Source organism: Sorex araneus, chromosome 1 (assembly GCF_027595985.1).
Source record: "Sorex araneus isolate mSorAra2 chromosome 1, mSorAra2.pri, whole genome shotgun sequence".
Lineage (NCBI taxonomy): Eukaryota > Metazoa > Chordata > Mammalia > Eulipotyphla > Soricidae > Sorex > Sorex araneus.
The window spans coordinates 324,228,299-324,253,734 of NC_073302.1; the positions used below are offsets into that span (position 1 = coordinate 324,228,299).

The following is a 25,436-nucleotide window of genomic DNA, read 5'->3' on the forward strand; positions in this document are numbered from 1 at the left end:
AAGCGCTGCTGGCCAGGGCTGGAGGGAAAGATTTCTGAATGCCCAGAAGACACTACCACATACTTGAAATACATTCACCTCAGTTATCTCATGACTAAATACGAAACCATCATTATTTTTTTTTTTTCAAATCTGAGCATTTTGAAGATTGGAGGTTCTAGCAGGGGAGCACAGATACTCGTATACCCTTGGCCGAAGACCGGTCCATCTATATTCAGGGAAGGCCGTCCTCTTCTACTGAGCGCGCAGCTTCGGGAGGGACGCACATGGAGCGGCGAGGGAGGAAGAGGACACCCGCCTAGCCTAGCCAGCCAGATCAGTAGAATCAACCCTGACGATCAATGGGGCTACAGATAGCACAGCAGGTGGGGCATTTGCCTTGCATGTGGCTGACCCACGTTGGGTTCCTTCGCCCGTCTCGGAGAGCCCAGCAAACTACCGAGATTATCCTGCCCGCACAGCGAAGCCTGGCAAGTTACCCGTGGCATATTCCATATGCCAAACACAGTAACAAGTCTCACAATGGAGATGTTACAGGTGCCCGCTGGAGCAACGGGATGACATTGATACAGTGATACAGTGGTTTTTAAGATTAAATGGCAATTTTTTTTTTCTTTTTGGGTCACACCCAGCGATGCACAGAGGTCACTCCTGACTTATGCACTAAGGAATCACCCCTGGCGGCGCTCAGGTGACCATATGGGATGCTGGGAATCAAACCCGGGTCGGCCTTGTGCAAGGCAAAAGCCCTACCCGCTGTGCTATTGCTCCAGCCCCCTAAATGGCATTGTTTAAAACACAGTTTGTCGGGAACACAGTTACTAAAAATCTAATTTCTTTACATGAATTTCATATTTACAGTACATTTTATATACTTTCTGTGCCACAAATGTAAACTTAAGTATTGCAGTCTAAGAAAATAATTTTACATTTTCCTAAAATTCTATTGCTAGAAACACACATAGGACAAAAAGTAAGAGAAAGATGAAATTGTTTCCACTTCTGCTGGTGTTTGGAATGACAATCTTACTGGGAAATTTAAAAAATATAAACTAGGTTTGTTTTATACTTTTCTGTTTCGTGTTTTTATTTTTGTGGGGAGAGGGTGGCCACTTGTTTTTTTGTTTTTGGTGGTGCTCAGGGTTGACTCTGTGTTCAGAAGTCACTCCTAGATTTAATGCTGAGGATCAAACCAGGGTCCACTACATGCAAGGCAAGTGCCTTAACCCCTATCCTAACTCAATTGCTCACAGGTTGTTTTGTGCTTTATCCTAAACTTCATGGTTATATGGTTGACAGCTTGTTCCTTTATTAGCTTTCTTGGTTTTTCTTAAAACATGTTCATTCTGTGACCTGGCATAGAAGCATATTATTAATCACAGCACAGTGTGAAAAGAAAATCTAATTAAATTCGAGTACCTAAAATTAGTATTAATTTTATTATAGTTTTTCCTCACTGAAAAGCCAACAGTAAAGATCAGAAAAATTTATGAACTTTTTATGTCTAAGATTTTATCATTATCTAACTATAATGCTTCAGATACAAAAAAAATTTGCATGAAAGTTTAAGTGAAAGGCATTTCCAACTAAAAATTATTAACTGTGCATTTTCTTAAGTGTGAGTTTAATTAAAAAAAAATGAAACAGTATGCAAGAGCAACTAGTTTATTCTTCTGATTTATATATTAAAAGTAACTTTCTTGAGATGGCACATTGGCAGGCTTGGTGTTTCCCGACACTTTAAAAACAAAACTGTTCTTGAAGGTTTTATCCAGAAAGAAAGGAAAAGTATCTTTTACAATTGAAAATAGAAAGTTCTAAAAAAGCTTAGAGAAAAATCTAAATAACAAATTAATCTTGATAAAGAAATAAGGCAATTTCAAATTAATAAAAATTTAAGTGAAATAATCTTTATAAAATATTAAAACCAATTAAAATTACATGCATATGTATTTAATAATATAAGAGCAGAACTTAAATATGACAGAACTTATCAACAATATACATTTTAGTGCAAATAGTGCAGAAGACTTTCTCCAAGCAGAGAGCAGAGATCAAAGAAATCACTCAAATCTGTACAAAGTCAGTCTCAGTCCCGTATGTCTGGACAGTGGATCTATTATTTCAGCCACTGTGATGAGATGCCAATTTGCAAATCATAATTATCAGTGTGCTCAGTTTTGTGTCCAATTCCTCCCTTGGCAGTTCATTGCAATTTCAAAAAAAATCTGGAAAGAAAAGAAAAAAATTAAAAACAAGTAAAATAAATTTTCACCTTTTAAAATTTTACATGAAATATGCCTGTAAGATGACATGAGAGAACATGTCAATGAAAGAATACCAGGCAACGTGAATACTGTTGCGCTATTTACCTAGAGGGGAGCATGAAATTGGCTGTGCATCGAGATCACTTGTTGAAGTTTCTCTTCCTTGGCTCTTCTACAGTGGCAAATCTAGAAGACAAAAAGTTACTTAAGATAAAGTTTTCTCTATGATATGCCTACAACATCTTGTATTATGAGAAAATTCTAAGAATCTTTTAAAACCCTTGGTAAAGCATTGAGGCAGCTTAAAATTTATAAAATAAAATAAAAAAAAAGACAAAACCTGAATTAATCGAATCAATGACCATTTTGTTTTTATCTGCAAATTTCCAGGGTGTTTATCAAAATGACCTTTCTTATCAATTTCCTGTTTTAAAGAAACTTTGTTCAAAACATGAAAAAATAAACTTCTCTTGTTAATAAGTAAAAATGTGAAGTACAAAGGCCCGAGCAATAGTATAGTGGATAAGGCATTTGCCTTGCATGTAGCCAATCTGTGTTCGATCCCAGGCATCCTGTATAGTTTCCTAAGCCCACCAGGAGTGATCTCTGAGTACAGAGCCAGGAGTAAACACTGAGCATAGCCAGCTGTGGCCCCCAAACAAAACTAAAACAAAAGTTCAAGTACAGTGATAGCATATACCAAAGAAAAGTGGACCAGCAATTGGTGTTCTGGGAGAAGACAGAAAAAAAAAAAATCCATATCCTTACTAATCCCTAACCATAGGCATGATATGAATATCCTGAGCTTCAATTTCTTATAGAAAAATGAAAATACTAAGATATGCTATGCATCAGCATACAAACAATACATGTTTTCTGAAGTTTACTAATAAAAGGTTATCATTACAATGGAATGTAGGCCATAGACGCGCCTTGCATGTTTTGAGGCCCTGGGTTTGAGTTCCCAGCAAGAATAAAGTGGCAGAGGAAGTGTTATTTCAGAAAAATTAGATAAATATTGGGACTACGAAGGGCAAGAAACTATGAAACATAATTTTATTTTGTTGCTTTTGGGTCACACCTAGTGGTGCTGAAAGGTTACTTCTGGCTCTGCCATCAGGGATCACACCAGGGACGCTTAGGAGACCACATGTAGTACCCGGAATCAAGCCCCAGGTCAGCCATGTGGAAGGAAAGCTCTCTACCTGCTGCACTATCTCTTCAGCAATTAAGCATACTCTAACATTTTCTTTGAATATAAAGGGTATTATCAAAATAGTCTCAAGAATATAGATTTTTAAAAATTCTGTAAATTATTCTTGGGGAGTGTGAGGGGGGCAAACCTGGCAGTGCTCAGGTGACCATATGCAATATCAGTGATCAAAAAAACCCAGGTTGGTTGTGTGCAAGGCAACTACTCTACCTGCTGTACTATTGCTCAGGTCCCTAGATTATTATTTTTGTTTGTGTGTGTTTGTTTTGGGGTCTGGGGCCACACCTGGTGGTACTCAAGGCTTATTCCTAGTTCAGGAATATTCCTAGGGATCACTTCTGGCAGTGCTCAGGGAACCATACAGAGTGCTGGGGATTGAACCAGGGTCGGCAGTGTGCAAGGCAAGCATGTTACCTGATGCATTACCACTCCGGCTCTTACATTTTTTTATTTTATTTTTTTCTTACATTATTTTTTAAAAAACAATCTGAAACGGGTTATTCAGAAGTGTAACTATTCAGACTATCAAGTTGACTTTTTTAGTTTTAATACAAAATGATTCAGCGACTACTTCTGAAACTGAGCCCTTATTCGACTTATCTGCTTCTGTATCCACAGCAAAGATATTAAAGTGACAGGAGGAGGTTGCTCTCATTCTCAACAGAGGATCTTCTGCTTTCTCACATGGCACTCAAAACTCCACACCTCAGTAAATGTGCTAAAGTTTCTTTTCCTCCTAAGTGTAAATAAGTAATTTGGTCTTAGGCTATCACTTGTTCTCAAGTGAAGATTACATACTGTTCTCTTTTCCATAAAACTACTGAGAAAATCATCAATTTCAGTTTTTCCTTCCAAGAAATCTTCAGCAATATTATCAGATTCTTCTTCAGCTTCATGTGCAGCGACTTTTAATCTTGCCTGTAGGGCACTTGCACTACAACTCTGAGAGAAAGTCATGTATTAGTTTAAATTCAGTAAAATAAGAGTGGGAAAGAAGATAAGGTAGAGGTAAGCAGAAACAATTCATTATTTGCCTTACAAAATCTTGTTCTAAAAATTTTTTGCTATAGGGGGAAACATGAGCACAAAAATGTATAAATCTGTAACTGTACCCTCATGGTGATTCACTAATTAAATATAAATTAAAAAAAATAAATAAATAATTGAAAAAATTTTTTGCTACCACCTATGTTTTTATTTTATTTTATTATTATTATTTAATAATGTAGAAGTATTGCTATTTGTTCTGTCAGTGATTAAGCTGACTGAATTGCACATGAACTCCACATTACTTTTTTTTTTAATTACATCATTATGAGATAAAGTTACAAAGATTTCATGTTGGAGATTCAGTCATACAATGTTGGAATACCCATCCCTCCACCAGTGCACATTTTCCACCACTCACATCCCAGTCCTTACCCTGCCTCTATGGCAGTCAACTTCCCCAGTACTCTCTCTCTAATTTTGGGCACTATGTTTTGCTTGAAATTTTCCACCACCATTCAAGCCTACCTGCCAGGGGCAGACACAAGATAATTTATTTTCCATTGCTCATTTTGAATATCATGAGACCTTGCATGGCCACGATTGTAAATGTAAATTTCTAGATAGTAAATGGTTGGGTTCAGAGACATCTCTGTATGGCACTAATCCATTCTGGGATTCAATTGAGAGTCTCTGGGCCAGGACTATTGGTGCGCTAAGATGGTACCTGGAGACAAATTGTGGGTTTGACGGCCAAACTACTGGGTGGGTGGGGACCCAGTGAGGAGCAGTCCGGGTCCTCTGCCACCATGTGGCCTGGAGATTTAGTCTTGGAACCCACATACTGGTCCACCCATGTCTTTAGTTTTTGAATTCAGGAGTAAACATTGAACTCATGAGAAATCACTTCATGGACAACAAACTATTATAAAACTGGGAAAATCGTTATTATCTACTGGGGATTCAGAAATTGATATTCTACAGCCTCTAAAACAGTGTTTCCCAAAGTGGACAATAATGACCCCACATGAGGGGGCAGAAAGTAAAGCTTGGGTGTAATAGGTGTACTTTCCATTACTTTCAAGATTTCCAGGGCCAGACAAATAATACAGATGACCTGCATGTGGTAAATAATCACATATGGTCCCTTGAGCACTGCCAGGAATGAGCCCTGAGCACAGAGCCAGGAAGAGCACATGAGAATGGACAACTGCCACCCCTCAAAAAGACTCCTATGGGTGTGCAGATTGGTGTACTTTTTAGAAAAGGGGACAGTAGTCAAATACAGTAGTGAACTTTTACTTCAAAATAATCCTGCCATTCTAATTGTTTGAGTGTGAGCTGAACTGAGTGCTTCACTTTGAATGAGCAGAATATTGTAAAGTGATGGGATAAATTTGACCAGACATAACATGCTTATATACTGAAAACTACAAAACAAACTGAAGTGAACACAAGTAAATGAAACATCTTGTTCATGCATTAGAACTAGTATCTTAACTTATAAAGTGAGAACCTAATAACCAGACACACTAGAAACTAATAACTCTAATTGTTTACATAGCTATAGTCACAATATAACTATAATAATGTCTCACAGACATTTACACTTTTAAACTCTTATGTTAAAAAATAGAGCTAAACAATCTTACCTCACTAAGTTCATGCTGTCTTTGCATCTTCTTTTCAAAAGTAGATTTCATTTGTGTAAGTAATTCATACTAAAAGAAAGAATAAAAATACTGTTTTATTCTATTTTTAAATTGAATTGATTTCTTCAAAATGATAACTACTCACTTTTTCTAAAACAGTTTGTCTTTTGGCTTCCAAGCTCGGTTCCAAAAGGAGATTTTTCCCTGTAAGATAAATCTCTGGTTTATTTCTAATTAAAGATCACATTTTTCTCAGAAAATTTAAGAAATTATGGAAGACATACTTGCTAGTTCCTCAATACTTTTTACTAAGTCATCCTTGTCAGTAATAATTTGTTTTAGTTGAGGCAAAGTCAGAAACTGTTCTAGTAATACTTCCTCTTGTTCATTCATATCTGTAAGTTGTGACACACTAAAAATACAATAAAAAAGTTAATGAATTAGTTTTTCCTCCAAGATGATATTCATAATTTTTCAACAGAATATAAGTTCTAAATAACTTCTGAGGTATCTGTTTTTATGTAAGTATAAAAAAGGTTAACTTTAAAAGCAAAAAATAACATCCACTGACAGTGCTCAGTGATTACTCCTGGTTCTGTGCTCAGATATGACTCCTAGTGGTGGCTGGGTGAACATACACAGTTCCAGTGATTGAACTGAAGTTGGCCACCTGCAAGACAGACACCTAAACACTGGTCTATTTCTTCAAATCATACTTGTAAAAAATAATCTTTTGCTTTTTGGGTCACACCTGGCGATGCTCAGAGGTTACTCCTGGCTCATGCACTCAGGAATTACTCCTGGCAGTGCACGGGGGACCACATGGGATGCTGGGTATCGAACCTGGGTTGGCCGCGTGCAAGGCTAACACCCTTCCCGATGTGCTATATCGCTCCAGCCCCCATGTAAAAAAAAGTCTTAATCCATAAAATTAATATGTCTCTCCATCAAAAGTAGAAGACTTTATAATTAAGTCAAGCAGGTAGGTTTGCCTTTTTGTATTTTTCACATTTCCTTAATTTTTTAAAAAAACAAAAAAGAATCTTATATATACCTATCTCCTGGAGTTGTTGTAATTAGCATTACAATACTAATAAACCTTAAAGGTGTGGTAAATTTTCATAATTTACTTCCTGATGTCTATTTGCTCATTACATTAATAATCTTATTTATTAACTTACTGGAAAATACATTACAGCCAGGCTTCACACATACAAGATAAGGTAAGTGCGATATCATTTGACCAAATACTGAACCTAAATACTTTTTGGCTGTAGGATTTTTCATGGGCATTTGTGCATCTCCAGTGGGATATATTAGGGGATAAAAAAGTGACCAAAACAAATGGGGTGGGTACACATGGCTTACTCCTGGCTTTGTGCTCAGGACTGTATGTGGTGCCAGGGAGCAAACCAGTATGAAGACAGTAAACTGTGCTGTGTGGTATATTTGAACGATGCTGAGAGTTTTCATCATAAAGAAAAGGAAAAGGATTATTTTGCTATCTGTATAATAGATTTAGCAAAATTTACTGTAAGAATGATTTCGCCAATATATATGTAAGACAAATCATCATGCTAAACAACTTAAATCTATACAGAGTTATATGTCAACTATACCTCAGTAAAACAAGGAAAATTAAAATTAGAAAAACTCAATATGCTAATACTTTAGAGAATTCTAATTTTTTTTCTACATACAAAGATATTCAAAAATATTTAGAAGCAATGTAGTCAGAAATAATTTTCATAAGTATGATTTCCATGTTAGAAACATGGCCTTTTATTCTTGTAAATATTATATTATTTCCTGCATTTACAAAAGTTCCTATGTGCTTATTATTTATTTAATTCAATAAATATGCTCTACAGACCTCAAACTGACATATAAAACTTTCCTACTTAAGCAACTGTAATGTATGCACAATAGGATTTTTAAAGTCTTATTTAAAAACAAATATGAAAATGATGCTTTAGTTTGTAATTTATAAATGAAATACACAAAAACTGTATACTCTAAATATTTTACCTTAGTTCTGAGAGTTCTGGAAATGCATCAGGGACATCTGGCATCTTGTAACCAAAACCATTCTGACTTACCTAAAAAGTTTCAAATGATATTAAATTTAGACATCCTTTTAATTGTTCCTATTATAAATTTTTAGTGTACTATATTTCATAACTTTGTAACTCTACTTTTATATTTTACAGTCTTACTCTCCTCTTTGTTCACTATATACTTTTATTTTTAATTTTGTTGGTCTTTGGGCCACACCTGGCAGTTCTCAAGGCTTACTCCTGGCGTTGTACTCAGGAATCAGTTCTCGTGGGCTCAGGAAACCATATGGCTTGATCCAAGTGGGGACAGTTGTATGCAAGACAAACACCCTGCCCAATGTACCATCACTCCAGCCTCTATTTTATTATCTTTTAAAATTAGGATTTTCCCAGAGGCACTCAATAGCCACTCCCAAGCCATACAATTTATGAAGGCTGAATCTGGTCAGCAGGGCCACACCTGTACATTCTGTGGGGAGAAATGACAGCATGCGATGGGGTTTCCACAAGCAGGCACGTATTTCACTGAAATCCTCTGGATTAATTATTTCTAGCTTGCATTTAATTTATTTTTGCTGGTTAACACATTGGTAACTGTATTAGCACTCTTTCTGAGGCAAATAAGTGGCTAGAAATTAAATCTATTTTAAGTGTTATTTGTGAAAGGCAGTAGGTTTTAAAATTTTTATGAAGTGTAACAGTTATATAAATCTAAGAAGATTGCAGGTAGATGAAGGATAGATTAAAATACACGGCTTTTAAAGTTTGAGACCTGGGCTGGAGAGATAAGATGAGAGTGTATGGCACTTGTTTTGTAGGTGGCCATCCTGTGTTTGATTCCTGACACCACAAAGCCCTACCAGGCGTGATTCCTGAGTACAGAGCCAGGAGTAAGCCCCGAACAAAGCCAAGTGGAGCCCAAATACCAGAATAAATAACTTAAATTTGAGACCCTTGGGCTGAGTGAATGCATCCTTGGGTCTTGTGTACAAGGTCTGTGCCTCTGACTTCTCCGAGCTACCCCTTCATCTGATTTAATCTATTAATCGTCTGTGCTTGACTTAGTGGCTGGCATAAAGAGTATAAACATGAATGTTGGGCTGGAGAGATAGCACAGCGGGTAGGGCGTTTGCCTTGCACGCGGCCGACCCGGGTTCAAATCCCAGCATCCCATACGGTCCCCTGAGCATGACCAGGGGTAATTCCTGAGTGCAAAGCCAGGAGTAACCCCTGTGCATTGCCAGGTGTGACCCAAAAAGCAAAAAAAAAAAAAAACATGAATGTTTGTTAGTTGAAAAAAATGTCTCAAGGGTACAAAATATAACAGAATGGACCAACCGGTGCTGAAGAGTCTGTTGTAGGAACAGGTAATGGCAGATTTGAAAGGACACCAAATGAAGGGGCAGCTGGTTTAGCTGCTGTATAACTTGTCGTCGAAGAAGAAACCGTGTCAGCAACAGACAAAGAAGTGATAGTCCTGTTAGCTTCTTGTGGTGGGTATGAAGGAAGAAATGGAAAACCCTGAGAAGCATAGGGAGACATTCCACCTGGGTTACTGTATAGGCTGAAGAAAAACAGAAACATTAAATTATATTATAGGCATATATTTGTTTACTTGTCTTAAATGATTCTATGTAACAATGATGATGAATTATAGATGAAATCTTTATGGTGAGTCATTTTTAATAATTTTTAGAATTATACAAATTGATGAAATATATAGGCTTCCACATATAAAAAAGAGAATTGTGGCTTCCACATAAAAGTTTTAGTATGTTCAGAAAATTCAAAATCTAATCAAAAGTCAATGTGATCACATTTAGGCTCAATGTGATAAAATATAAATTTATAATTTTCCAGAAAAGATAATTTTGTGAAAGATAGCTAAAATCTTTATCAATACATGAGTAGATATTATATAAAATTAAACCGCCGAGAGCAATATGTATTAAATAGAGATTGAGGTATTTAAGAAATATCAAGAGAAGACAGCTGACTCTAAAGAGTGTATATCTGTGTGAAGGTAATATTACAAAAAACAAAATTTTGAAATAATTTAAACTATATTTTACTTAAGTATAAGTATTATACAACTATATTTTGATCACTTTGATAAAAATAAATGCAATAAATTTATAACACTTAAACATTTTATATTGTTATAGACAGACTTACTATGGAAATGCTGTTGAAGATGGAGCTAAAACTGGTGGATTCTTCCAAAACTCATCTAACAAACTCTGAATAATTTTTCCAAGATCTGAGTGCATTGTAAACTGAAAACAACATTAAAAACAATATAATCAAAATCACTTTCAGAATTATAAAGTCGCAGTCAAATCACTCTAAAACAACGTATTTTCACAACTCAAGAATTAAATAAAAACCTGAAAAACAGAATGTCAATGTCACTGAACCATCTACATTATTTTCTGAAAGATTATCAGAGACACCCATAGAAAAAAGCTCAGTTTTCCAGGGAGGGGAGGCGAGTTGGAGCAGACATTCCCAAACTTACTTAGCTAACTGCCTCCTTTACAGAAAAAGAATCCTTCCATGGCCCTGAAAATCTAATTCTTTTAAAAAACAAACAGGAAGGATTCCCAGCTGCACAAGAGATTACCAATCTATTCTCCCACCATCTTTCCAGTGTGCCCCTCCAGTCCCCCAGAAGCGGCATTAACATCACCCACTCTCTAGGGGCAGGGTTCAATTGCCAATTTAATCATCTATGTTTATGTAATAAATCCTCACAGAAGCACAAAAGGAGGGCGCATGGAGGCCCGTGGAGAACTGCGCTCGGAGAGGCTGAAGTTCCCTGTCCTTCTCCCTTGTCCTATGCATCTCTTCCATCTGACTGTTCGAGTTATCAAAAAAATTAATGATCTGGATAGTAAACTGGTTTCTTGAGTTCTGTTAGCTGTTCTAGTAAATTAAACCTGAGTGGAGGGCCCATCAAAACATCTGATTTGTAACTATTTGCACAGATAATTTGCATATGAAGAAGAGGATAATCTCTGAAAACTGATTCCTCGATCAGTGGAAAATAATGTTATGTTTGAGAACAGTGTCAAATTTGAGCTTAACTGAATTCTCAGACGCTACAGGTGTCAAAATTGCCTGTCAGTGTGAGAAAGCAGCTGTACATACACAGAAATTGTCTCAGGACCACTACATAGAATTCATAAATTTTAAGACCTGTTGTCTCTTCCTAATAATTATGGAATAATTTACTATAAACCAGGATGTTATCACTAAAAGATAAATCTTACATTACCTACTATATGTTGATTATTTTTCAATTACTAATTCTAAAGTGAGATTTTTAACTATTTCAGATTTTTAAGAGTATTAAATAGGAAAGCAATACAACTATTACATTACTCTGAAATAAACTGTAACAGATACATACGTTATTTACTAATGGAGAGGTAACATATACTCCTTGTTTATCCATCAAGTGATGTCTTATTGGTGGATAAATACTGATCACTGGTTTTTCCTGAGGAAATTGTGGAGGGAGCAATCTGTTAAAAGGTTAAAAAAAAAAAGACAATAAATGATATAATTCTGAAACAAAACTAGTTGAAAACAAATTACATTTCACTTAATTATTCAGTAATTAGGTGTTGCTGGATTGATATGTAAAAATTATACTTGAGGAATATAATTACAAATTAGTTCAACAAATTAGTTGCTTTCAAATACAGTACACCAAATTCTGTATCATTCCAGATAATAATGAGATCAGACACTGGTGTCAGGTAAATTACATTAATCTAGACCGGCTAGTTAATAAACCCCAAGTGTTACACATGTAATTTTTTTGCCAAGTGCATAAAATTAAGTACTAGGTATAGAATGTTGCTGTCATATTCATATTTCCTTAGTCTAAATGACCCAATTAACACATCTCTCCCAACCATGAAGTTAAACACTAAATTCTCAATTTAAAAAGGGGAATTATTATTATTTTTTTTGGTTGGGGGAGCCACAACTGGTTGGGCTCAGGGCTTACTCCTGGCTCTGCATTCCGGGATCACTGCTGGTGGGCTCAGGGAACCATACCGGGTACTGAGAATCAAACCTGGGTCAGCTATGTGTAAGACAAGTGCCTTACCTGCTGCACTCTTTTTTTTTTTTTTTTTGCTTTTTGGGTCACACCTGGCGATGCACAGGGGTTACTCCTGGCTCTGCACTCAGGAATCACCCCTGGCGGTGCTCAGGGGACCATATGGGATGCTGGGAATCGAACCTGGGTCGGCCACGTGCAAGGCAAACGCCCTACCCGCTGGGCTATTGCTCCAGCCCTGCTGTTGCACTCTTGCTCCAACTCCCACAAAGGGAAAAATCTGAACACTTTTTGATTACCACAAAACATAATTAGTTGTCTTTAAAAAAAAAGTGCGTGTATGTGTGTGGATTCACTAGATAAGGAATGCTGTCCTCTAAAATAAAGAATAATTCTGTTTAAATTCCATCTATTCCCTGTTGTCTCAAAACACATTGTTGGCAGCACTGTCAAGAATAAAACTGGGAGGGGCTGCAGTGATAGTACAGGGGGTAGAGCATTTGCCTTGCATGAGGCTAACCCACATTCAATCCCTGACACCCCGAATGGTCCCCAAGCCTTCCAAGAATGATCCCTGAGCACAGAGCCAGTAATAAGCCCTGAGCACTGCTGGGTGTGGCTCTAAAACAAAACAAAAATAGAACTAGGCCATTTAGTGAAGTGAAAGATAAATCTACTTCATTTACACATTTGGCGGTATCAAACTGGTTTGGTAAAAAGTTAATGAATAATCTTTGGAACCCAATCACTTTGAATTTGTATCCTGACTAGTTTCCCACTTATATGTCAAAAATTTGTCCCGATATGCAGGGCTGTTCTGAGAAATTTGAGGGAGAATGGGTTGAGGAAAGGAACATTGGGATGTGCTGTGTGCTCAGGAATCACTCCTGGCGAGGTTCAGGAGACCATATGCAGTGCAGGATGTTGAACGTAAGTCGGCCATGAGCAATTACCTTACCTGCTATCCCATCTCTCCGGCCCTGCTCTGAGGACTTAAAAATCTTTGGCGTAACAAGTTAATATAGAACAAAACTTAGCAATTTCAGTGGAGTTTCCTATGTGCAGGCATTATGCTAGGCATTAAGGGCATGGACTACACATGGTTCCAGTCTTCCAGTTTGGCATATTTGAGCCCTCCTATTCAGCCAGCCATCTAATGCAAATCTATTCAGTACCATTTCTTTATGGTAAATAATATTTGGATTTGAGGCTAAATAGCTACTTCAACAATCATTCTGTATAATCTTCCCATTCAATAACAATAACTTCAGGGTTTTACACACACACACACACACACACACACACACACACACACACACACACACACACACACACACATTGGCTTTTGGGTCACACCCGGTGATGCACAGGGGTTACTCCTGGCTCTGCACTCAGGAATTACCACCTGGCAGTGCTCAGGGGACCATATGAGATGCTGGGAATCGAACCTGGGTAGGTCGCGTGCAAGGCAAACGCCCTACCCACTGTGCTATTTCTCCAGCCCCAGGGTTATATTTTTTACTTCTGCTATAAACTAGAATGTTCTAACGTTTCTGATATTACAAACATCTCTAATGGCTTTTCATATATAATCCTTTGACTATCACTATTGTTCTTACTCTTCAAACATACTTTCTGCCAATGACTAAACTAGTGTAAAACAAAAAATGTAGTAAGCGTTAGTACTAAAAACTATTTACTACATTTCCTCTCAAAATTCTTCAAAATTCTTCTTCTTCTTCTTTTTTTTTCTTTTTGGGTCACACCGTGATGCACAGGGCTTACTCCTGGCTCATGCACTCAGGAATTACTCCTGGCGGTGCTCAGAAACGATATAGGATGCTGGGAATAGAACCCAGGTTGGCTGCGTGTAAGGCAAATGCCCTACCCGCTGTGCTATCGCTCCAGCTCTCAAAATTCTTTAATTGCAACATACATTACAGAGTTAATATTTTTATTTGCTGAAAGTTTTAAAATTTGAAAACTACAGTCACTAGCATGAATGTTTAAAATAATTTATTTTACATAGTTTAACTTTTTAATAACAAACCAAACAAAAATTTAAAAGTCCTATTATATGAAAAAACAAAATTAAGATTCTACTCACATATTAATGTTAATTGTCAGGTTGTTCACAGTGAATGGCAACCTGTATTCCACATCTTTCTGTATTTCAGCTATACTGTAAGAGAAAATTTAAAAGGAAATAATTTATAATTTATCTGGAATTATAAAAGTCTACTTAAAACAAATGTTAAATGCTTTTAGAGTTTACTAAAACTACTTTAAATTTTAATCTCAGAATCTTGAAGGGAAAACAATCATAATTACAAAAAGGTTTATCAAATAAGCAGATACCAATATTCTGAAGTATCCAAGTGTGAGGGATTATGATGGTGGTAAATGCTGAGGTAAAAAGTGGCAAAGAAAAGTTTTCATGTTACTGACAAATTCATTTATCATAACTGTAGCTAAATCAGTAATAGAAGCAATCATGAGCCTCTGATAAATGTATGTAATAAGACGTGGGTTTTAATTGTTAACTCTGCTACTATCCAGTTCTAGAGATAGTTGGTGAAATGTGGATGCAAACTCTTCTACAATCCTTTCTGTCTGGATACCACATGCAGCACTGCTCAAGGTTTACTCAGGGCTCATGGCAATGCTTGGAAGGCCATATGAGGTGCTGGGGATAGAACCTGTGATGGCCACACACAAGGCAAGTGTCCAACTCATTTTCCATCTCTTGGGCCCCATCCTAGAGTCCTGAAGACAGGCAGCTTTCTCAAAACAGACACATTTTTCCTAGGTAAAAGAAACTGAATTTTACTCTGGATAGCAATAGTTTTAGCCTTTCTTATTAACTATTGCTACAGACTTAAATTCCAGCCAATAAAGAAACTATGGGGTATAATTTCCAAAAGAGCAGGTTAAAGGAAACCAAAGAATAGTATGAGTCCATTTGTCAACCTTGCCGTCTTCCTCTTTCCTGACAGGTAGACTCTGAAGAGCCGTGCTGGACTAGAAATAGCACTAAGAATGGAAGCAACAACCAGAAGAGACAGCAAGGCAGAAACAGCTTGGGTATTCGACAATTACAAAACAGTTATAACTCATAGCAGTTTTTTTTAAAAAAGCCTCTTAGTTTCCTTTTTGACTGTTTTATTTTATTTGCCTTCTGATAAAAAAAATTAGCTAGCCTCTAAAATATGGGATTATTTTTGAAACCTAGAAGGTTCCTAAGTGTTGAAATGTAGTATGGAGAAACTGGGTACTGACTGGCTTCTCCTCTTTATCCCACAGAAGAGTGTTACCTACTGAAAAGAGAAGGCTGACTGGTGCAAGATCACTATATGCCTAAAACCCAACTATAATTAACTTTTCAAGTCCTGGTTCTTTAAATTAAAACAGGAAAAGGTTAGAAGACATTAAAACTTGTGGGTGTGGGGTGAAAACACCGGGCAGGTAGTCTGGGGAAAGTGGCTGGAGTGCCCTCAGAAATGATATTACAGTGCTATAGGGTTTATAAACCGGGGTTAATGCATGATGTACAATTTGTGAGAATGAGGACCTGAAATAAACCATCAGGGGCTCTCTGAGAGCATTTATAAAGATGGGATATTTTGCATTTAAGAGAGCTCTGGATCTAATCATGAGGGCACAGATCTTGCCCAAGAAGCAGTGTATTAAATATGAAAAGGAAAAACTCTACCTCAAACCATACATGAAAGAATTTATTTGGGAAAGAAAAGAGAGAGAAGAATGGGCAAAAAAATAATCACTAGGTTGCAGTCTGGATGAAACTGGATGAAACTGCCTTCAAAGTATTTTTATAAAGCTGGTTAAAGTGAAATGTACAATTTTGAACTTATTGGAGCTGCAAATGTTATTACTTAAAATAAATATTTATTGTAATTATTGAAAAAAAGAATTTGTTTTAATAAAAAGTTACCAACGGAGATCAGATTTAGATTACATAAACACTAATTAGTGAAATGATCTAAATTTTTTATTCTTCTGCATTATTAATAAGACCCTGAAGACTGGTTCTCTAGTCTCCTGGTTTAGTGCCCCATTTACCCAATTTTCATCTGTGGTCATCTACCCTGGATTCACTTGGGAACCATTAGAGGATCATATACCCAGCAATGTATTAGATCACCAGTTTTCTACACATTTATTAACAATTATTGTAAAACAGGAATGTTTGGATGGAAAAGATGCACAGAGCAAAGTATGGGAAAAAGGCACGGAAGTCCTAGTCCTCAGCGCACCATTGCTTATCTCCATGGGTTCAAGAAGCTCTCAACATTTACCGAATTTCAAGGATTTGGAAGAGTGTGACTCAGGACTATGGATGAAGACCAAATACATGTATTTCCAGTATACTGGATGCAGCATAAGGGTTAAGAGCTTGCCTTGCATGCAGCTGAACTCCATATGGTCTGGTGAAACACCATAGATGATCTCTGAACACAAAGCCAGGAGTAGTCCTTTTAAGGTCCTTCTGATTTGACTCCCCCCCATCAAAACAACCAACCAAATACATGTATTTCCTACAAATTTCAGTATCAAAATAAGGACAGTGATATTTTCCAGGAAAAACAAAGTATTGATAAATAATGTTATGTCTATTTTTATATACTCCTATACCTAATATGCATATATATGTGCACGAGGGAAGGGGGGCCCTTTTAAGAAAGTGAACTCATATCTAGAAAAGAAAATAAGAGCAATTAAGTGGCTATCCTAAAGGTCCCCAAATTCATTTGACCTACCTCCCCCTTGGAAGAAAAAATATTACTCAGTGCTTACCCCCCATCCCTTCACTGGCAGAAGGAAATCTACCTTCTAAGTCAACAAATGGAAAAGACTCTCCTATTGCATCTAAGATTCTTATGCCCCCTTAGTTCAACCCAGCCAGGGCAGGGGCAGGGCGTGGGTTGTAGAGGGACACCTATGGTCTGTTTTGGGAAACTGAGTCCTAGACAAAAAAAAAAACAACAACACTAGAAAAGTTTTACACACAAAACAGCACAAGATATTTAAAAGTCTGCATTTTTCTACATCATCTCAGTTGGAATCTTTCCATCAGTAACATCATTATTTCGGATTACAATCATGGATTAAGCTAGGGAGGCTGGACTTTTTGGCAAGAGTGGTAAAAGTATTGGAAGGAGTGACACAAATCTGAATTTTAGAAGTTATTACTCAGACATCCCAATGGAAGAAAGCATTGGGGAACAAGACTGCAGGCAGAGTTAGGGCATGCTGGCAGTAAGAAGTGAAACTCAGTGGAATCTGCGCAAGACCAGATTCTTCAGTTAGGTGAGCAGATCGCAGAGATGACATGGAAGGAGTTTAGCAATGGAGAAACAGCTGCTTGTGTGATTCGGGTTTTTTTTTTTAAAGGAGGTGATTCTAAGGGATAAGTTCATTAGAGATAGCACTCAGCGGTTACAACTTAGGGAAAAAATTATTTTATGTTTTTTGGCCACACTTGGCAGTAATCAAGGTTACTCCTGGCTCTGCACTCACAGGGATCACTTGTGGTGGGAATTGGGGACCATATGGGGTGACAGGGATTGAACCTGGGTTGGCTGCATGCAAGGCAAGAGACCTACCCACTGTTCTATTGCTCTACCCCAGATCCCTTCCCCTCCTTCTCCCACCCCCAATTTTTTGAGTGATGCTGAAAAATAAAACCAGCACCTAACCCAAGTGAGGCAGTGATCCCCTGGAAATTTTGTGTTCAAAGGTAACAAGTTATATTGTATCATACACTCTGCAAGGTTATATTGTATCATACACCAGAAGACCATCGGAACCTAGCTAAGCCAGCCATGCTCTCGGCCCCTCTCCACACATTTGGACAGGCCTCACGCATGAAGGTACTGGCAGAGGAACCCAGGTGTGTGTAATCCCATCAATGGCCAACATCCAGAGACTTAAAAGCAAGCTCCCAGAAAGCGCCACGGCCACGCGATATCTTATAGCCTACTTCTCCCTCTGGGAGAAACTGGCAAGCTTCTGAGAGTTTCCTGCCCACATGGGACAGCCATGCAGGCTTTCCATGGTGTATTCATATGCTAAAGCCAGGAACAAGCTGAATCTCATTCCCCTGACCCTGAAAGAACCTCCAGTTTGACATCTTTGGGAGGGCCAGAGAGACTTCTAAGATCTCAGGAAAAGGATGAATGGAGAGGTTACTGAGCCTGCTTGAGAAATCAACTATTAACAGGATTTCGTGACTGTGACACTCTGCAACTGTAACTCTCACCTACTCATTACAAATGAACTATATGACTAAATGTATCAAGTTACAACCACTGCTTATGGGATTGTTTGCTACACATAATTTTGAAGTTTACCTTATAAGCTCAACAGTTATTTATAGCAGTTTCCTAAGTGGGCAATAATTGTCCCAAACCCCAACCCAATGAAGGATGGAAAAGAGGATGGTAACAGTCTTGGGTGTAGTGAAGGTGGGTGAAGTGAGTGCTTTCAAATTTTTCCTTTAGAGACTGTCAGAAAGTGGCAAATAATTTTTTTTTTTGTCCTGAAAATGGGGACAGTAGGCCAATGAGTCTGGGAATCTCTGATTTACAGTCAAAATGAGGACATATTGGGGAGTCATGAGGTTTCCACAGGGTAAGGAATGGTCACTTTTTGTAGAAAGTTAAGGTGATTTTTTTTTTTCCACAAGAAAATTGTACTCTCAAGTAACCTGAAAGTATCAAATAATAGCACACAATTAAAAGCACTTCTGTGAAACTATGATAAGTGGTTGCAAAATAGTGAAATCTAAAATGGGGGCAGTCCAATAAGCTATTTTTTCTTTTTTTTTAGCTCAAAGCAAAAATTGTTATCTGGAAATGTGATCACTTCTCTCTTCTAAGTTGGAAAAGGCATGGGCAAAATAGGAAATCTTTGTATCTGCTGCTTAATTTTCCTGTGACCTTAAAACTTCTCTAAAATAATATTTTTTAAAAGCTTGAAATTTGGAGGCCAGAGATGTGGTTCTACTGGGTTTGATTCCCTGCTACTTGGTGTTCAAGAACCTGGGAGCAGTTCTTAAAAGAATGAAAAATAATCAACAAACATACTTGAATAAACATATCTCCAATTATAAAAGTCAGTAGTGAATACATTTAAAAATATTTAATTTTGCATAAATTAGTATATACATATATCTTCATTACAAGTTTGTGTGAATGTTTAGGAGTTGACAGAAACAGATGCATGAAATTTAGGCCCATTCATAAACACACAAGGGGAGAAAGTCTTAAGATTTGAGGAATTATATGAAGTTAAATGAAACTGTTATAGTCAGGGGGAGATAATTTTGCATGCCAATGTCCAGGATTAGATCCCCGACACAGATCTAATAGCACCCAAGAAGCCAACAAGGAGCCACTCTCTAAGCACTACTGGCCTCCAAACAAAGTTACAGGATAGAGAATTACACAATAGCAGATTCTCTACTGAAGTTACAATCCTAAGATCTGGGTGATCAGAATGAACAATGTATCCAGGGACTTGCAGCCAAAGAACATTCAAAACAAAACTTAAAGACTATGGAAACTGACATTATTTAAAGATACAAAACTTAAGTAACTGCCAGTCAGAGTACCTACCAGATAATACTTTAGTTTACCTGTATTATGTCTAAAAACCTCTCAAAACTGGAGCTCATTTTTTTTTTTTTTTGGAAGTGGGGGTTCGGTCACACCCAGCAATGCTCAGGGGTTACTCCTGGCTCTGCACTCAGGAATTACTCCTGGCAGTACAGTAGGACCAAAGGGGATGCAGAGGCTCAAACCCGGGTTGGCCACATGCAAGGCAAAAGCCCTTCCCACTGTTCTATCTCTCAGGCCCGATAGAGTTCATTTGTGAAGGATCAAATTACTGGAATGGACTTGCTTTCTGAATGGAAAGTCAGTAGTAGTCCAGCAAAGGAGAAAAAATGTAGGAAGTAACACTAAGGCTGTTTAGAAGCACATAGGCAAGGGGCAGTGATTCTAGGGACTTAAATTCTATGCAGTAGAAAGAAGGAATGTAATGTGGCATATAATTACTACGTGTCATTTACTCTTTTAAATGTTCATATGTATTATTTAAGTTACCAATGTCCTGCATAAAGGAATCATAATTGCTGATTTTCTCAATTGGTAAATGACTCTGAGAAATTGAGTAACTTGCCAAGACTTGCTTCAATTAGCATTAGAGCCAGCACTGGAATCCAGGATAGCTTTACTACAAAGCTTCCATTCATCTAAATCATTCTGCTTTTCCCAATGTTAATAATTTTTGGCTTCCTTCCTCTTATGTTGCTCAAGTTCATTTTGCCTTTTATCTTTAGGGGACTTACTCCCAGGTAACAGGAATCAATAGCATGCCACAGATGAGCAGGGCAATGTATGAAGTGGTCAGTTCTTCCACTCCAATGAGCCTATGGCTTATTAGGTTAAAGTTGCACTCTCAGCTACCTCCTGACTTTGAGTTCAGGTACTCTTTTATTGGTTATACTAACGTTAAAAACATAAAGAACAATTCTGATAAACACAGTAGGTTCCAAATCAAATATTCTTATTGAGTATAAAATAAAAAAAAAAGTATCAGGAATATGTAAAATTAAAATTAGAATAATAGAAAGTCTTTTTCAAAATACAAAACAAACGCTATTTGGGTAACTTTGATTTTACAGTTAATTTCAGGTAAGTTATAGTCACAACATAGTTTGGTTAGTATTTTGGAGCTGAGTGGCCTTAGATATTGTGAGAAAGGAGAACCCAGGAGAATTAGAGTGGTTAATAGTTAAGATCATCATTTGGGGTCAGGGATATAGCTCACTGGTTGAGCACATGCCTCCCCAGCATAAGACCCCCAATGTAGTACAAAAGAGCGGTTGGGGAGGGAAGGTTGGTTCAGTGAAGAAAAGAGAGGAGAAAGGAGAAAGACACAGAGAAGAGAAGAAGAAGGTATTTTTTTTTTTTTTTTGCTTTTTGGGTCACAGCCTGAGATGCTCAGGGGTTACTCCTGGCTCCACAGTCAGGAATCACTCTTGGTGGTGTTTGAGGGACCATATGGGATGCTGGGAATTGAACCCAGGTCGGCCACATGCAAGGCAAACAAACACCCTACACCCGAGAAGGTATTTTCTGACTGCAGGTGAAAGGCAGGGAATACTTAAATCAGTTCTGGGGAAGCTCCAAATATTGGGACATCAAATATTTACTTGTCATATTTTAAACTTTAAGTAAACAATCAGGTTGAAATGGCTTAAAAGTTATTTATCTTCTACAACATCTCCAAAGGCAGGCAATTTGTAGCACTACTTAATTGAACACATCATTATCATAGACTTTCAACTTGTCTTTTTTTTTTTTTTCCCCCTACGCCAGGCTGTGCTTTGGCTTACACCTGGCTCTATGCTCAGGGATCACTCCTGTCAGCTCAGTATACCATATGGGGTGCACGAGACTGAGCATCTGGGTCAGATGGGTGCAAAGCAAATACCTCACCTGCTGTAATACAGCTCTGGTCCCATTATCTTTTTATGCCAGAGAGGGCACACTCAGAGGTGCTTAAGGCTTACTCTTGGCTCTGCATTCAGGGATCACTCCTGGCAAGGTTCAGGTAACCATATGGGATGCTAGGGATTAAACTGGAGTAAACTGCATGCAAGGAGAGTGTACAACCCACTGCACTATCCCTTTGAGAAGCTGGAGAGATAGAGTGGGTAGTGTACTTGCCTTGCTTGTAGCTGGCAAGTGCTTTTCTACAGCAATCAGTAGTCAATCTGTCTTCCTTCATGATCCAAAATATTCAAGGTGTCCATATAACACAACATCCAAAACACAAAAAATGTGATAAGCAGTCCTCCAGAATTATTCTTCAATCCTCATGATCAAGACTAGGTCAAAAGTCCTTCTTTCACTCTAATGAGCAGAAAGAGTAAGACTACCATTATGAGTATAAACAAACTTCACTACCTTGTAGAAACTGAAAGAGTGCACAGCCTTTGTTAAGTACGTAATCTGTAGGGTGGGAATCCAATAAAAACAAGTTTTTTCCCAAGAAGTCAGGAGAAGTAGTTTTAGGTGAGGACACAAACAGTGGTCACTGAGTTTCTTTAGGAAGTAGAATGAAGAGAATTAGTTCCATTCATGCCCATAAAGTCAGAGATTGGATGGGTAAATATTAGTCAGGAAGTGGAACACCTGAACCTAGTTTATATATCTTTTGATTTTTATTTTCAAAATAGAGACACCTGTTTATAAACTTTCATTAAATATTTTGGGTGGATTTAGGGTGGGTTTCTTTATGACACTTTTCCATTTGCTTCAAGTTACAAGTAAGACTTAGATGGAAAATACATATATTCAAGTAATCTTTCCCCCCCAGCTTATTTAAGCACCTTGGTTTACAAAGTTGTTCACGATGATGACTTGTTATAGGCATTCAATATTCTAAAAGGCCTGAGGAAGCCATGGTGGCTTAAGAATTTTTAAATAGAGCTTCCATTCATTGCAGAAAGGCAATTAAGCATTCCTTTCTCAAACAAAAGAAGTTTTAATTATAAGGAGTTAGGGAACATTAATGTGGACAGAGAAAAGGCAGCAGATACTTTCACTGCCAGGACTATTGATCTTATATTTGGAAAATGGGCACCCTGTGGAACAGGAGTGGGGAAGGCAGCGCACAACAGAATATTGATATTCTTAATTTAGAAAACATTTTGTATTATTCATTAAAATACCATTTAAAATATTCAATTTTTACATTGAGTGCAACTTCTGAATACAATCCTCTATCTCCAAAAAAACCTTTTAAACATAAATTATACAATTAAGTTTGGCTCCTAAAGCAATGTATTATCTAGTACTGCAAAAATGTATAATTTGAAACAACTACTTGAAAATGTATGTCATGAGTTAAAACAATATAGTAATATTTTTTCTGAAATGTTTTTAAAAAACTACACAACTTAATCATCTCTAGAACTGTTCAAATATAGTTCATAAATGTGATATGTCTCTGTAAAGCAAAACCTCAAATCAAATACATGAATAAAAAATAAACTTTCATACTACAGAACCAATTAGTGGTTACCAGAAGGGAAGGTGGAGGAAGGTAAACCAGATAAAAAGAAATCAATGATATGATGGACAGAATTGAACTGTTTAGTGCTGAATTTAATATAGTAAATATGTGATGACTTTTGATGTACACCTGAAACTTAGGTAATGTTATTATGCAAAATCATATCAATAAAACTTTAAGTTGTATGTCTGTAACATGAAAAATATTTAAACACTGCATGTTCAATTATACGCACTTTCAGTTCAAAAAAAATAAGATGAAGTCTTTCTCTATAGATGATTCAAGGTATTCACTGATTCTCTTAAGACACTTCCAAAATTCTTTAGATTCGCCATAACCTTATTCGGGCAGTGCGAAAAAACTTCACAACTATTTTCCTTATTTGCCAGTTTTAGCAACATGTGTCCTTGACATAGCTCTAAACTTCAACTTCAACTCCAACCTAAAAAGAAAAACTTGGTAGCATTGAGAGTAAAGGCTTATAAGCAATTAATCCCAAAGGCACTTTGGCAAAAGTACCGGTAGAAGTTGTGGCATCTATTTTTTTTTTTTTTGCTGGGAATGGGGGTGGGAGCTGGGGGGAAGAGGAGGTGCTCAAGGATTACTCCTCACTTTGCACTCAGGAATTACTCCTGGCCACTGGGGGATATGGGATACCTAGGATCCAAGCCAGGTCTACCAAGTACCAAGGCAAACAACCTATCTTGTGGCACCTGGGGACATCTAAAGGGACAACTTTTAAATTTCTTATAAGTGAGTCACTTTATTAGATTTCAAAGTACAAAACACATTTTAGAATGATTTGTAAAAAGTTGGAGAACTTAGCTTTCCAAAAGGAAAGCCACCATTAAATTAAGTAACACACCGGCACTCCTAAATATCCCAGTATTTTCACCATCTTTGGATGTTCTGAACAAGCAAAACAGAGATAAAGAACCAATAAACAGATGAAATTAAGTTATCAACAGTCATGTTAGTCAAAATGATTTTGCACTGAATTTTTAAAACAATATATTGCATTTAACGCTATTCTACAATAGTTTTCGTGGGGGGTGGGAATTAACAATCTACTAGATAAAATGATCCACAACAGTCATAAGAATAAATCAATTATTATCTCGGGGTGTATTTTTGTATTGTGTCTTTTTTATTACTTGGGGGGAAGAGGGCTCCCAGATGACCTGACCACGCAGAAAAACGACGAAGGCAGACTTGCTATAAAGCATTTAAATAATAATCAAAGATTATCAAGATCTGCTCTAAAGAAATGCTGAGTGTGAGCAAGTGCAAGGTCAGGCTCATAAAAGTGCGACGTGTGCAAAGAGGCAGAGGGCCCAGATGGGAGAGGAGGATCCAACCAGAATTAAGCCCGGCCAAGTCCTAATAGCGAGATGTAAGAGGATTGAATTCGTCACTGCCAGAAGACTCACGCAGGAAAACTTTGCTTCCCGGTCCTCTGATGTCGCAACAGTGTTTTCAAAACTAGGTTCCACTTTCTGAAACCCAGCGATCACGCTTCACCCCTTCCCTTTGGGGGGGACCGTCCGGTTCCCAGGACAGCCGATTAGGCATAAGGACCGGGCGGGGGCAGGCGGCGCGGGAGCGGGGGAAAGGCCGGGTCCGGGGTCGGCGCGAGGCAGCGCCGCAGGGAAGCCCGCAGCCCGGCCCGCGGGGACGGAAGGGCCGGCGGGTCGGCGCGGGAGCCGCGTCCCCACCCCGCCCGGCCGGCGAGCGTCACCTGGAGTGTGAGTTGCGGAGGGACTCGATCAGGCGCTGCTTCTGCTGCTGGAGGCTGGTGAGGCCGCCGGGGGCCCCGGCCGCGGACGACGAGGCGCTCTTGCTCAGGGGAAAGAGCCAGCTCATCCTCCTCGGGGCCCGGGGCCCGGGGCCCCGCCGGGCTCGGGCCTGCTGCTCCCGGGCTGCTCGTCGGGGGCCCCCGGGCAGGAGAGCCGCGCCTTCCTCACGGCCCAGCCGGCGGCGCGCGGGGCTGCGAGCTGTGGCCGCCCGGCCGGCCTCCCGCAGCGCGCGCCCCGCCCCCGCCGGCGTGCCCCGTCTCCGCGCCGCGCCGCGTCATCAGCGAGC

The 25,436-nt window shown here is 38.3% G+C and overlaps 1 protein-coding gene across 2 annotated transcripts; it reads right to left on the reverse strand.

The window, feature by feature from the left end:
• Positions 1–1,113: 1,113 nt before the first annotated feature.
• On the reverse strand, positions 1,114–25,376 carry VPS37A (VPS37A subunit of ESCRT-I). 2 transcript variants are annotated; one of them, XM_055118084.1, is made up of 12 exons: positions 25,093–25,375; positions 14,356–14,430; positions 11,589–11,703; positions 10,352–10,452; positions 9,515–9,740; positions 8,148–8,218; positions 6,404–6,531; positions 6,265–6,323; positions 6,120–6,188; positions 4,279–4,422; positions 2,373–2,453; positions 1,114–2,228 (listed from the first exon to the last, which is right to left on the reverse strand). In XM_055118084.1, exons 1-11 carry the CDS (start codon positions 25,215–25,217, stop codon positions 2,373–2,375), a joined length of 1,194 nt encoding a protein of 397 aa, XP_054974059.1. In that variant the 5' UTR covers positions 25,218–25,375; the 3' UTR covers positions 1,114–2,228. The 2 variants fall into 2 exon arrangements, with proteins under 2 accessions (XP_054974059.1, XP_054974134.1); XM_055118159.1 differs by lacking the exon at positions 4,279–4,422 and having other exon boundaries at positions 25,093–25,376.
• Positions 25,377–25,436: the final 60 nt, after the last annotated feature.

Coding starts and splice junctions, on each gene's coding strand:
- VPS37A (XM_055118084.1), bottom strand. CDS start 25,217: ATGAGCTGGCTCTTTCCCCTGAGCAAGAGCGCCTCGTCGTCCGCGGCC. Junction 11,704..14,355: donor CTGACAATTAACATTAATAT/GTGAGTAGAATC, acceptor ACCTTTTAACAG/ATTGCTCCCTCCACAATTTC. Junction 2,454..4,278: donor GTTTTATGGAAAAGAGAACA/GTATGTAATCTT, acceptor TTTGTCTTCTAG/ATTTGCCACTGTAGAAGAGC.